This window comes from Acomys russatus, chromosome 27 (assembly GCF_903995435.1).
Source record: "Acomys russatus chromosome 27, mAcoRus1.1, whole genome shotgun sequence".
NCBI lineage: Eukaryota > Metazoa > Chordata > Mammalia > Rodentia > Muridae > Acomys > Acomys russatus.
Genome location: NC_067163.1, coordinates 34,335,927 through 34,350,409, shown reverse-complemented (window position 1 = coordinate 34,350,409; position 14,483 = coordinate 34,335,927). Strand labels below are relative to the sequence as shown.

Below are 14,483 nucleotides of genomic sequence, written 5' to 3'. Positions count from 1 at the left end.
ATCTTTCCTCCTATTTTTGTGAGTGTGACTATGGCTGCAAAAGCTCACCAAAGAGGTTTTTAGACCCATAGATAGTGACTTGTGGCTAGACCCCTGGACTCTTAATGATAGCTGTATGTGTCTGGGTTTAAAATAAGTGGCATTGTGCTCCGTGAAGCTTTGTCTGTTTAGCCACCTGTTGGCCTGGTTTCGTTCATCCAGAATGGCCAGGAATAATGCATATACCATGTTTGATCCTATTTCTTGTGAATGGCATTGGAGCGCATACTTGGGAATTACAAGTGCATCACTTGGGCTGGCGTTCATAGTGATAAGCACAGTGGCATGGAAGAGCCCTTGGTGTGATCCTGGAAACACTCTCCCAGGGGAATCTGATTTTTTTTCTTTGCATTGAGAGTTTGTCAAGGGCTCTGGGCAAGTACATTTTCATAGGAAGAGTCACAGCACCAAGCTCTTCCAGGCAGCTAGAACTAAATCACAAAACTTCCTTTGGAGAAGAGGAAGAATTATTCAGTACATATTTATTTATCTTACTTATATTTGGAAAGAGGGAGCTTTTGGCTTCTGAGTTTGGAGATTCTGATTTCCATGGAAAGAATGCAATTATTTATTCATGGAATGATGGACACGGAAAAGGAAAACCAAGTCCTAGTGTATAGGGAACCAATGAGCTCTATCCGGCAGAGCCCCCACACCTTCCCACTTCAGTTTTCCCATTTGTGTGAAACTGTGTCCAGCTTGTTCTCTGAGCATTATAGAGTCCATACATTAAAAAATGTCTGTAGTGGTAATTATTTCTCAGTTTTAAGACATTTGTACCTCTACACAATTTGTCATGAGGAAAGAGGTATTAAGATGAAAAGCCCTTGACATGTGTGTGGTACATGTCCATTTTTGTTGTGTATTACAGAATGATCTTATAAATGATCATCGATTATTTCTAATGGCACAGTTCTTAATGGTGTTAAGTATAGTTTCTGTGAGTATGCATGGTGGGTAGTTTCAATGAGAATGATACCCATAGGCTCATATGTTTGAATGCCTGGTTCCCAGTTAGTGGAACTATTTAGGAAGATAGAAAAATACTTTAAAAACAGTAATATAAACAGTAATATAACCAGTAATAACAAACAACTTTTACATTACTATTTATTAATTGCCAGTAGTGACAGCATTGGCTTTGGACTTAGGGGAAGCAAGATAGAATCCTGGTTCAGACATTCTATCCATACAAATAGAGCAAGTTACTGTAATGCTCTAACCCGTTTTATTTTTGTTTTTTGTTTTGTTTTGTTTTGTTTTGTAATGTAGACCATGCCTCCACTGAGCTGTTATCAGAATAACAAGTAATAAAAGGAATTGTTTAGCCCAGTGCTTGCCTCATGATCAGCTGTCAGTAAAGACTATTAGTAACTAGGAATATTAGCCACAGTCCAACTAAAATAACACAACTGAGATATGTTCATAAAAAGCCTGAGTGTGAATAGCTTATTTAAAAATGTTTCAGTAGAGAAATGAAAATTAGAATCAGCTAAAATAACTGGATAGAAATGAGTCACACATACTTGTTAATGCCTTATTTATGATTTAAGAATAATTTGCTTTAGTTTTTAAAAGATATCTTAAAAGACCTGAAATTCCAAAACTGTGAAAACAAAAAATTAACCGCTTTGTCTTCTTGCTAATGTGGGGTAACAAAGGGAATTCATGCCAATTATTTTCAGTTATTTTGTTTGTATGCATTTATTTTGAGACAGAATGCTACTGTATAGCCAGTTCTGGCTTGTAAGTTATTATGTAGCTCTGAGTGGCCTTGAATTTGTGCCTCAGCTCTATGAAGACTGCGATTTAATGAATGATGTACACACTCTAGCCCCTTTCAGCTCAGGAAGTGGACCCACAGTCCATTGTGTGTGTGGAATAAGCCACTACGACTGAGTCTCACATCAAAGGTCTATGGACATAATGGGGGGAGAGAGAGAGAGAGAGAGAGAGAGAGAGAGAGAGAGAGAGAGAGAGAGAGAGAGAGGGAGGGAGGGAGGGAGGGAGGGAGGGAGGGGAGGTATTGAGTCGATTGGTGGAGGGAGGAGAGAGAGAGAGAGGAGAGAGGAGAGAGACGAGCGACGCATGCTTAGGTATCCCGAGGAGAGAGGAGCGAGAGAGAGAGCGCGTTTGCTTTGTTATTTGTAGTACTCAGGCAAATGATACACTACCCATGAGCTACATCTGTGTCTCTTTATTTCTTATATGCACTTTATGAGCAAAAAGTAAAGGCTGGTGTCCCAGATATATCAAGATTATATCAGAGCATTCTGCTAGCATGAGCAACACTTCCCTGAAGGTGTTCAGCACAATCTCAGTAGTGACACTCAGTGTAGACTGATAAGTCTGTGCGTTTATTCTTTCCACAATGCTGGACTGATTCTTTGCTGACTGCCATTGTGGGTTGGTTTTTATCCTGAGAGAAGCCATTTTTGGGGAAGGAGCCTTACTTTTCTGTTGAAGACTGATCTCTTGGTCGTGGTGGGACGTGTGGGGGAGGCACTGGGGAGGGTGCCTTCTTAAAAGCATCCGTGCCATTGTCTGAATGGCTTTTGGAAAGAGGTCTGTAGGTCTGGGTCTTCGCAGCAGGGTGTGACTGAGCGCTGTAGGGTGAGTTGTACAGACCTACAATGAAAAGAGAGAAAAACCAACAAAACAGGCAAATAACTTAAAAGTACATTAAGTGGTTGGGCTCTGAAAAATTACCAATGGTTTTTTAAAAAATTACCAATAAGCATATTCATAATATACAATCAAGTAGTACATTGTTTATTAATGCATCAAAATAATTTTCAAATTATAACTTATTAATTAGACATAAATTTGTCTTTCACATAAGCACCGATTATAGTAAATCATCAGTTCTTGTAGAATTAATGAAAATTCAGGCTAATAGTAAAAATAGACTTACAGGTACTCAGGTTTTCTCTCAGTTACAGAAACTAGCACCTTGGGAAAACTTTCAGAGGAAGATTAAAAGGGCAGCCAATCCTTCGTAATACTGATATGCATATGACAATTGTTATGTTAATTGCATTCCAACAAATATTAAACATGCTGTATGCATGAGGTGCTGTTCCGACATGGGACAGGGAGTGTGAAACCTCCTCAGCAAGCTGCTCCAAGAAGATACGTGATTGAAAAGAGTTGGTGACGGTTAATAAAATCCAAGGGAGAAAGACCTAGTAAGAATTAAAGTTATTAGAAGATGATGAGCGAGACAGAGACTATAGTATGGATCCTGTGGGTCTAGAGTTGGGCCTGAAGGATTAGCTTTGGTGGCCAGAAGAAGGCATGCAAGACAGACACAAGGCTGTGGGGTTAGCAGAAGGTAGAGCCGGGTTATAGGTAATTTGTTGACTGACTGATAAAACTCCCGGAACTTTACAGGGTAACAGCTGAACTTTAGCTTCATTAATTCCCAGCAAGACACAACAACTTCCATATTTAAAAAGCGTATAAAGATTCTGAGTTCCTCATAGTCTCCATCTTGGGCTAAGTCTGTCTGAGCTTGACTGCTTCTTCTCTGTGTACGTCTGTTTCCATGAGGAATGACATTAGACAACGCCTCCTCTCCAGCGTGTCTGGGTCAGTTCCACAGACTTCAACTTGTAAATCAAGGAGGTGAGCTTGATGGACCAGGACTAGGAAGGGAGTGTTTATTTTAATGGACTTCCTGCAACAATATGAGGACATAGTCTAACTGAGGGGTCACCAGCTTGATGTGTGATTCTTTACCGCTCTCCCATCCCATGTTTCCTTAGAGTTAAGTAGCAAAATCACCCAGTTAAAGGGCTAGTTGCTGGGCATCAGGTTTTAGGGAGGGGAAGTCTCATGGGGATTTATTTCTATTAGGGTGGCAAGGGACCCTAAATGAGGGCACAATCCTGGGCCCATGGCTAAGGGTAGGACCTCCTGATGTGATAGGTAGGAAAAATTGAGGACAGGGAACAGTTTTTTTTTTTTTTTAAGTCTGTCACAGAAGCATGAAGACCACTCAACAAGAAACCAGCACATTCAAATACAAGCTGGAATGCCCAGAGCTGAAGTCATTCCACTGTGAGCATCGGCAGCTCTGAGTCAGAAACGTGGCTGAGCCAAGAGGGAGGTTTTCACATCTTTCAATGAAGGGCTCCGTTTTGGAGCAAGGGCTTGGTCAAAGTCGTAAAGCACTCCGCTTGACTTGACTTGTTTTTTTTTGGGGGGGGGGGATACTATCTGAGAGGTCTTACGCAACTATGGTCACTCTTTCTGCTGATAAAAAAGATCTTTATTTCACTGTGTAACCCAGGACATAGTCTGTTCTTTCACCCTGCCCCTTCACAGTGTGGTTTAAACATTCCTGAAGTTGAGAATGAGCCCATGGGGTGGGGGGTGGGGGTGGGCAATGAATGACACAGAACAAGGTTAGTTCCCATTTCCGACAGAAAGGATCGACCTTTTGTTAGGCATGCTCCGAGAAGGGAAGCAGGGCATTCTCTCTTCATCACAGGAAGGGACAACATGAGGTCTGAGTGGTAAGACAAAGGACTGGGGCTCTTCCCAACAGTGGCGTGTGACATGTCATCGCAAGCAAGCCAGGAAAGCCATCCTACCTGCATTGTATGTGTAAGGAGTATTATACATGTCTGTGTCCTCATCTAGAAAATGAAACATAAACATGATAATCCAGGTTCTGCCACCCTGTTGCCAAGACAGCAGAAGGTCAGAGAAATGACAGAAACATACCAGGAAAAAAAAGCTGTTTTTTTTCTACTAACACATATTCGTACTTTTAATTTCCAAATACTATCCTCTCCAGGCTTCTGAGTAGTGATTTTTTTTTTTTTTTTTTTTTTTTTTTTTTTTTGCCTATAAATGTACCTGACTGCCCTGGTCACACATGCAAATCCGGTCCCTTGTCCTCCCTTTCTCAAGCAGCTTCTTGTGTCCTCTGCATCACAATTTCCCATTAGCTGCTTTTAATGGCTCTTGTCAACTGTACTGAGTGGGATCAGAAATGGTCGGAGACAAACATGGGCAGACAGGAACAGCAGTGCTTAGGGCCCAGAAGTGGGCAATATCCCAGCGTCGATGTGCAGAGACAGGCTTGCCACCTGGCAACCTCCAAGGCTACCTTTTGGGAGGTTCTTGACCACTCATGGTGAAGGCAGAGGCACAGATGTGCGATTCAGAGGGATAACAGGGAGTATAGGAGAAATGCTGAAAAGGAGGGGCCATTTGGTTTGCTGAGGTCTTGACATTTTTTGTGTGGAAAAAAGTAGATATAAAGTTCAGTATATATTCTTTAATCCATAAGGACTTGATTAAAAACCACAAACAAACAACAACAAAGCTGAGAAAAGCATACATACCCGGCTTGTGTACCATGTGAATTTGCTTAAACATCGTCTTGTACCAGTCCTTTGGCCGGTCAACTGTCTGTAGAGAGAACATCCAAAAATGATAAACTCTTTCTGTTCGGTTTGGACTGAGGGCTGCTCAGCCATGCCTATCTGTTGTCACTTCTCTCTCTCTCTCTCTCTCTCTCTCTCTCTCTCTCTCTCTCTCTCTCCTACCCCATGGCTGCTATAAAACAAATGGCAAACATCTTACTGTAACTGTGTGTCTATATTTCTCTTCCCCAGAGTAGTTTACCTAACACTCCAAGTAATCAGGGGCTATAGGTGGGGCATTCTAAATGATGGATGCACATTACCAAAGGTTTGAATCTTGCCCCTTTCCCGGGCTACTGACTGACTGTAAGCCTGTGTCATGGGCTACCTCAGCTGCATGGCATAGGACTGACTACCTTTTCTCCCTGAAACCTTTAAGAGGGGCTTTAAGCATGTGGATCTGACCTGTCTTCAGAACCTCTGCTATGCCCACGTCTACTTATGGTGTCGTAACGCTTCTGATACTTCTTACACTCAAAATGGCGATCTGCCTCAGTCCCAGAGCCTGCAGTCTGAGACCTCACACTCTCAAGCCAACACCCCCTGAGCAAAGCCTTCATTGCTATTATTTGATATTTCTAACAGCAGATTTTTATTTATTTCTACTATAACTTGATGCCAATTTTAGCAGTGTATCCTGTTACTAAATATAGTGTGAGAATAGAGCATCCCAAATGTACTGAATTGGAACATTGTGTGCTATGGTTTCATTTATTCAAATCAGCTGTGCGCAGTACTAGATACTGACTATTTGATTAAAGATAGCTCCATTTTTATTATTACTATTATTTGTTATTATTATTGTTGTTGTTATTATTATTATTGTTGTTATTATTATTATTTTTTTTTTTGCTGTGTATCCTGAACTGGCCTTTAACTCACAATCTGTTCACCTCAGTCTGTCACATGCTGGAATTACAGGGATCTACCACCAGCCCACTTTATTACTCTGAGTGTGCGTGTGTGTGTGTGTGTGTGTGTGTGTGTGTGTATGTATATAGAGAGAATCAATGATGCCCTCAATCTCCCATTGTAGAAAATGTGATTCTTAACAGAACTGACATTCATTTACATCTCTAATGACTGTCAGAATTGTCTTCCAGAAGTGCAAATAAATTTAAATACCACCTAATCGTTTCTAGGTAAAAACTGCAAGGACCACATACACAAAAGTCAGAATATTAAATATCAAATAGTTTCCACCCTCACTAGTACATGTCTTAACCAATGTTGTAAATTAGGGCAATGACACTGGAAAATCTGACGCCTTTAGTTGCCCTCACACAGAAGGGTTGACTTCTAGCCCAACTCTCTCTGATAGAATTGAGATGAAGATCTCGCCAAGCCAATGTTGCTCTACAGTCAGAGGAGTGAATGTACATTTTCACAGACCATAAGATGGTCACACCAATAAGCTAAGTTCTCTCACTATTTCCCTCCACAGATGTTGGAGTTCCCCTGTTGTTTTTGGTTTTGTTTGTTTGCTTGAGATTTGTTACATTGGTTGGACTATTATAAAACCCTTAACACCCACTGCAAGACACCCTGGCTCAGAGAACAAGGCCAAGAGTGAAAGGAGGCTATCTGGAATCTACTTCTGGCTCCTACATGCTCACATGGGCATACACACCTGTGCACAGATACATACGACTGCCCTCCCCCACATACCCAAGGGGTGGGGTGGGGAGAGACACATAGCTTTCTCAGATTTCTAGTTCTTTAAAGCATAAGTTGGTAACTAAATGCTCCAGGATCTGAATGCTGTTTAATGACTGGACACTAATTTTCTAGTTGTACTACACCCTGGTGCTGCTGTCATACCTGAAGCCTGGCATGAGCGAGGAATGCTGACTACCACAGAGTATATAACTTACCAAGGCAAAAGTTGTATGCACCCCAGTGTCTTATTAAAGAAGTTCTGAAAGCCTGGCTGCACTTTTACATATGCTCCATGACTTTGCAATTGTCTGATACACTCGGTATTTTAGTCACTTGGACTAGTAAATGCTCATTTTGTCTTCACTGAAGCTGATCAGAATATTTACCACTTGAGACAAAAAATAAAAAATACCCCTACTTAAAATTTAAATGTCTTCACAGACAACTCAATATAAAAATTTAAGAATAATGACATGGACTAAGGAAATGGATCTGCTAAATGCTTGCCGGGCAAGCATTAGAATTGAGCTCTGCCCCCAACACCCACATAAACAGCTAGGCATGGTGACACATGTCTGCAATCCCAAACCTAAAGGAGCAGAAACAGGAGGGTCCCTGGAGCTGCCTAGCCTCATTTGTAAGGCCCAGGCCCCAGCAAGACACCCTATCAAAAATCAGAATGGTTTCTTAGGAACAACACCTGAGATTGACCTATGACCTACACACACACACACACACACACACACACACACACACACACACACACACACACACACACATTATACATACATGCACACATATGTATATGACCAAATGATAGGAACTGGTGTCTGGGGTAATCCAGTAAAAAAAAAAAAAAAGAAGAAGAAGAATCTGGTGTTTGCTGGTTCAAACAAAATAGTGAAACATGGGGGGCGGGCAGGGAAAGTCAGCAAGGTATCTGCCAAATAAGTATGAGAACATCAATTTATATTTCTAACTCTTGTGTAGTGTAAAAAGCTGGGCATGGCAGCGGGCTCCTGTAATCCCAGCAGTAAGGACACAGAGACAGCTATGGATTTGGTGAAGAAGACACCTAGTTTTGACCTCTATCCTCTCTGAGCACACCTACCCACACGTGTGCATGTGCCCACATATGTGCATACACAAAAAACATACACAATACTTCAACATATATCTTTAGGGAGCATTTATTTTTCTTAAAGGAGGGTTTCTTTCTCAGTAAGCTTCATTTCTTTTATAGTTTTATGCCATTAGAACAGCAGCAACGAGAACAAAAAAGTAACATACAACTGTGTATAAAGATAGTTTCTCACTGTACGGGGACAAGGAGGCCGAATAAGGAAGTTATATCGCTGTATATGGCAATGCATTGTGACAGACAGCGTTGTTGTGTACACTTGCTGGAGGGCCTGTATCAGGCAGGATCTCACACTTATGCCATCTGCTAGCTTTATATGGTGAGTAAGTACAAAGAAGGCAGGGAATGCCCCCGCCGGCTGGCAGAGAGGCTACGAGGCTGGTGAAACAGAGGCGTACAAACTTGGTGTCTCCTTCTAAAGGAACGGCTGCCAGCACTTTGTTCCCTTTTGTCAAGGCTGTTTTGGAGCATGTTATGTATCACATTGAGATTATGAATGCAGAAGTCCCCACCTGGGGAATTTACTTTTGGTAAAAGAGTTCTCCAAAAGCATTTTGCATGGACTATATAACTCCTATATATGATGTAATTATGAAATACCAGCACTGTATACCGGTCTAACATAAAGACATTACAAAATGTATTTTCTACACATAAGACAACAGCAACCCTATTCTACCCCCTCCCCCACTAGCTCTAAAATAGCCAAACAAGTATAATATTTGAATTAGGAGAAAGAAATGTTGCATCTTATTTAACTAGCCGGCTTCTTACACAGTCTCATGGGCTCTGATCCCTGGAGATTTTTTTGTTGGTGTTTTTAAGACTATCACAGTAAAAGGCTGACATAGACACATAGGTCACAGGAGAAGGGACACTCTGCGAAGCTATCTCCTTTCATCACAAGAACTCAGAAGTAGTGAGTTCAGAAGTAGTGAGCATCCAGGTTTTGTTTTCTGCCATTTCTGGACCACTTTATGATATCCTGTTACCATGGTATTTGTCAGATGTCAGAGAGGATTCCCCGACATGGCACATCAAGACAGTGCTGCCTCTAATGCACACACTGAGCAGGAAGCTGAGGCAATATGAGTCTGATAACCATTGCTTTCTGCACGAATGAGGGAAGAAGAAAATAACCTTGCACATTCTTGGCCCAGGGATGGCAGGCATTTATAAATACATCTCTATACTTGGATGTGTAATTTATAAGGCTGCAAAGTAGTAAACATGAACAGGATCCCTCCTGCCTTTATACAGTTTTAAAGGTCTGAGCAAGTTATACAGGGAAAAAACCCATGGTTCCTTATAAGGAGCTTCTGCAGTAGCTAATAATTCACTTTCAGTTTTCTATAAGGGAAATTAACATCGCACACTTACTGGATGTGAGTGGTTGCTTATCATCTGGCATGCCTTTCATTTGGCAGCGGATAACATAAACCTGTTCTTATTACTTGAACTTTGCTAATCACCTCCAACACTTGGATTTTTCCTTTAAAACCTAACAAAGCAAAGACTTTCAAGTAAAGCATTACAGAGTAAAGATCCATAGATTAAAAAGATCGGGTCACATTAATGTGCCCATTTTATATAGCATTTACTAACTTAAAGACACACTCGTAGGCTTTAGGTAGAATCTTTTCAGACAGGGTCTGTAATTGCACAGAAAGCGGTGGTCTCCTAGGCTGTGTGTATACTGTGTCTCAAGGGCTAACAGGCAAAAATCTATGTCACCATCCCCGACTGAGTCATTATTCCTTCATTATCATGGGAAAATTCAAATTTAGCAATTTTTGAGTCAGAAATTCTGAAAGGAAAACAAATGTCAAAACACTGTCATCTGAAACATACAACTTCTTAAAGTGGGGTACATTAGTCACAGGCCCTGGAGTTTTTCTGACACTTAAATATGACCACAGTCATCCCAACACACATTTCTTGAGTTTTACAATTAGTCCCATTTCAACATTCTTAACAATCTGCGAAGTCGAAATCCCAAACGCATGCTATATGGATATACTTTCTTTGGCTCCAACTACAATACCGATGCCAAGAATAATCAATTCTGAACTCATGTCTGTATATAAAACACGACCACTGCAAACTCAAAGACAGAAGGGAACCCTCATACTCCATCTTTCATCCTTTCAAACGTTTTCTGTCTCACCATTGCTCTAGCCCGGTAGCCTTCCCACTTCTTTTCTAGGTTCCTTACTGTCTCGGGCTCCCTGTATTTCTATTCAGGGGAAACTGCTCTTGGCAGCACCTGAGACCTGATGTGGGTGCACAGGCCGCTGGAGCTTTCTCCTCTCACTCTGCCACTCTCCTCCCCCAACCAATTTCACCTGCAAAGACGCTGTGGCTTTCATCCTGGCTTCCTGGTCAGGTCTCCCTTCCCTGCCACCACAAACCTCCTCTTGCAGTGGACGTGGTCAGCACACAGCTGCCTGCCTAGGCTCTGCTGCTGGGGAGCTTTGCCAGAAAGGGCTGCCCCAGCTGAGTAACACTTTGGCAGAGTTTAAAGACTAAAAAAAAATGCCCTTAACACTTTCCCTTATCATACAGGGAGCTCTCAGCAGGCTCAGCTGAGAGGGACACGCAAACATTTCTTCTTCTTCTTTTTTTTTTTTTTTTTTTTTTTTTAACAGTTTTTCCCTCTCTTCACTCCAATCATCTCACCTCCCTAGTCCCAATTCACAGTTTCCCATCCCCTGGTGTTAACTCACATCCATTTCAAGAAACAAATCACTTGTCTTTTTTACAGCACATGTGGGAATTGGATGCTATGAAAGGAGTTACTCACTTTACCCCTCACCCCCCCAACCCCCTTTTTTCCTTTTTCTCTCTAGGCTTTACCTCTCCTTGATACAAAATTAAAAAACAAAGTGTTATTATTTAATAAGACCCACAATTTTCATGATTTCAAATTCAAGTGGAAAAACAGATTGCGTAGTTGTCTTCGCTGCGTGCTTTCCCCCCTCTGCCACACAGCGTGGTATTCATGGGAGCTCAGACGTCTCAGAGGACAGTCCATATGATATGAGACCCTAGGAATGCACAAAGTTCTGTACAGTCCATCCTTCGTGGAGCTCATGGGCAGACTCAGAGAGACACACGTGCTGGCAGGCGTGGCTTACCGTTCTAATGGCTGTGGGGATTCCAGATTCATCCACGGGGCCGATCCCTGGGTAATGCGGGGCTTTGATAACCGTCACCCTCTTCTCTTCCTCGGAGGATCTGTAGAGCGGAATGGAGCTTCCCATGGTGCCGTCCAGAGACTGGGCATGCTGGGAATAAGCCTCTGTGGAATCTGTGCGGAAAATACAGCGACACGGATCACATTGGAGGCCCAGACTATAGATTCATATACATTGGTCGCCGACCATAGGAGAATCCATAATTCTACCTCTGTGCCTTTTCACATATGTGCCTTGTCTCACTAAGCGGCAGATTTACATATATGTATGGAACGATAAGGACCTCGTTGGTTTATAAAGGGGTGTGAGAGGAAGAGTATTTGTTGAGTGACGTATGCAGCCACTGTTGAGGGAACACTGAATATGTCTCACCTCACCGCACCTTCCTATAATCTTGGAGGAACGGGACAAGGGGGACAAGAGTCCTTCTGTCCCTCTCGAGGGGCAGAAGGTGAAAGAAGCCTGGTAACTTTTCTCAGGCCCTAAGTCATAATGATCCTTGTGCTGGCTGCCACTATGAAGAAAACTGAGAGGCATTTTTTTTTTTAAAAGATTAATTTATTTATTGTTACAGATACAGTGCTCTGCTTACATGTACACCTGCAGGCCAGAAGAGGGCATCAGGTCTCATTATAGATGGTTGTGAGCCACCATGTGGTTGCTGGGAGTTGAACTCAGGACCTCTGGAAGAGCAGACAGTGCTCTTAGCCTCTGAGCCATCTCTTCAGCCCCCTGAGAGTTATTGATCCAAAGATAGAAATTTTAACTGAGTTCTATGAAATCACTGTTGGAAGTAGACACACATTAGGAAGTGAAGGCTTATGGGTAAATAAGTGCTTTTCAGTGACTATAGTTTATTGAATTTTATTTAATATTGTTGGTTGAATATTTATGGTAAAATACCCATGCTATGGCTTTTCATCCGTTGAAACTGACAGTTATCTGAAGGATTAACGTTAAATGAGGCTTATCAAATGTACATCTTCTTGCTAATGTTATAAACCTGTGGGAATATGTTCAGAAGTAACAGAGAACATACATGTGCACTGCCTATTCTGGTCATTCTGAGGTTTAAAATGATAGTTTTTTGGGGAAAAATCAACATCATTGGCCCTCGTGTCATACACTAGTGATATAACTTCCTGTTGTTTTGAAGGCTCTGTATGACCTGTTTTAGCACGTCTGTTACTCAGTCCCTTTCTGTGGGAGCTGAAAAATTCTCATGTTTCAGGATAGTCTTTGTTGATTGTATTATATATACATGGATGGGGTTTATTTTCATATGTATATGATTTATAATTAATATTTATATCATGTATAGATAGTATAATGAACGTCTACATCACATACATATATGTGTGTGTGTGTGTGTGTTTCATAAATGTCATGTTGTGCAAAATGACATTTAGGAATTTGACTTGTTTTCACATGGGTATTTAGGGTTAAGCTCTCAAGGCTGATATCCAGTATATCATTATAATTGCTATAATTAAGGCCATTTTCAATGTAGTTTGACACAGAAAAGCGTCTTAAGGCATTTTTTTTTAATTGAACAGATGAGTCTAGGAACAAAAATGCTCCATATGTCATTGGTTACACAGACCCGTCTTCCTTAGCTACTCTAAATGAAGTCACAGTATATTATTCATCCCAATTGGCTTTTAAATTTAATTCCTCAAAGGCCTTGATGGAATATCCATGATGCTAGGATTTTTTTCAGTGGCCAGTGTTTTCTGAACATGTAGGTAGGGCCATGGTCCTAGCAAAGGACAGTATCAAGCCTATCTTTGTGTATAGTTTGTGTGACTGTACAGACCCACAAACTGTGCAATGAAAGCTGGTCCTTTTTATATTTCTCTTATAAGGCCCACACACTGTTATGTTTGCAATCTTTTGTCTTTGACTAAATCTGCGGATCACTTAGGGCAAAGTAGACTTGTAAATTCCACTCCCATCACTACTTTCGCCAATTGGAACTTGTTCAATGTTTATACAGGAACTTTCTTTCCATGTTAAATAGTTTATATGTAAAATCTACTCACTGGCTAGGTATAAAGGCAAGGCCTGTCCACAATTGTGTATTCATATTTTTAGTTTGATAGAATGTGGAAAACTGTCTGTTAAGACAGGCAATAGGATAAAGAGTCCCATTTAATGAAAATTTAGGAAAACATTATGGCTGAAATAACTTAGAAAGTTTCATTTTCATGTATAATAACATATAACTCCATTATGAAATATTGAAATAGTGGTGTCTGTTATAAAACTGAGCCATGGACTGGTTGTCAAAGGGAGAAATTGGGCACAAACAAGCTCTTCTTTCTTGTTCTCTAAAAGGAGATCGTTACAGGCTTCACAAATGGCTCCCAGGAGTAGCATTAGAAAAGGCACGAGTATATTTAGACTCTTCTTTAATGAGTCCCATGACTATGTTTAAAGCCGCATAGAAGTTTTGTTGACCATGGAAGCTGAGTTCTACCCTGAGCGGGCTTGAGATTGGCATAAAGCGTTCTTTGGTAAACTGGTAGTATATTATACCTTTGGTTCAGAATCAGCATGGGAAGAGAGAAAGGGGTCTGCTGCCAACTAGAGGATGGTGTCCAGTCCTGTGTTCCAGACTGTTCTCTCCGCTGCTGACTTGTTGCGGCTGTAAGATGGGTCCTCACGCTGTCCTTAGCAGCCTTTCTGCTTTGTCATCATCCTGAAAACTTTTCCAACCTACCCTCACATAACGGTTCAGTTTGGTAAGGCTTTTTGAGCAACGTATTGGCATTTTTGCATTGAATTTTTAGCAATTAAAAAATACTCATTACATTGTTTTTAAGTTATGCTATGACATAAGAATGTTTTTATCTTTATGAAGCATAGGACTTTCCCAGGAGGCTCAAAAGAGTTCACAAGATCCACAAAATCATAAGCTTGAAGTTTTGAAAGAAAACTTTTTACTGTTTATATAACTTAAAAACATGTATGAAATCTACTTACTGGTTAGGCCTATACTTGAGCCTT

The 14,483-nt window shown here is 41.1% G+C and overlaps 1 protein-coding gene across 1 annotated transcript in view; it reads right to left on the bottom strand.

Moving 5' to 3' along the window:
• Sorbs2 (sorbin and SH3 domain containing 2) overlaps positions 1–14,483 on the bottom strand; it is a 128,215-nt gene that overhangs the window by 48,870 nt on the left and 64,862 nt on the right. Inside the window, 4 exon segments of the mRNA XM_051169926.1 lie at positions 2,493–2,667; positions 4,638–4,682; positions 5,397–5,463; positions 11,415–11,587. Of these exon segments, the coding sequence (XP_051025883.1) occupies positions 2,493–2,667; positions 4,638–4,682; positions 5,397–5,463; positions 11,415–11,587 (460 nt within the window).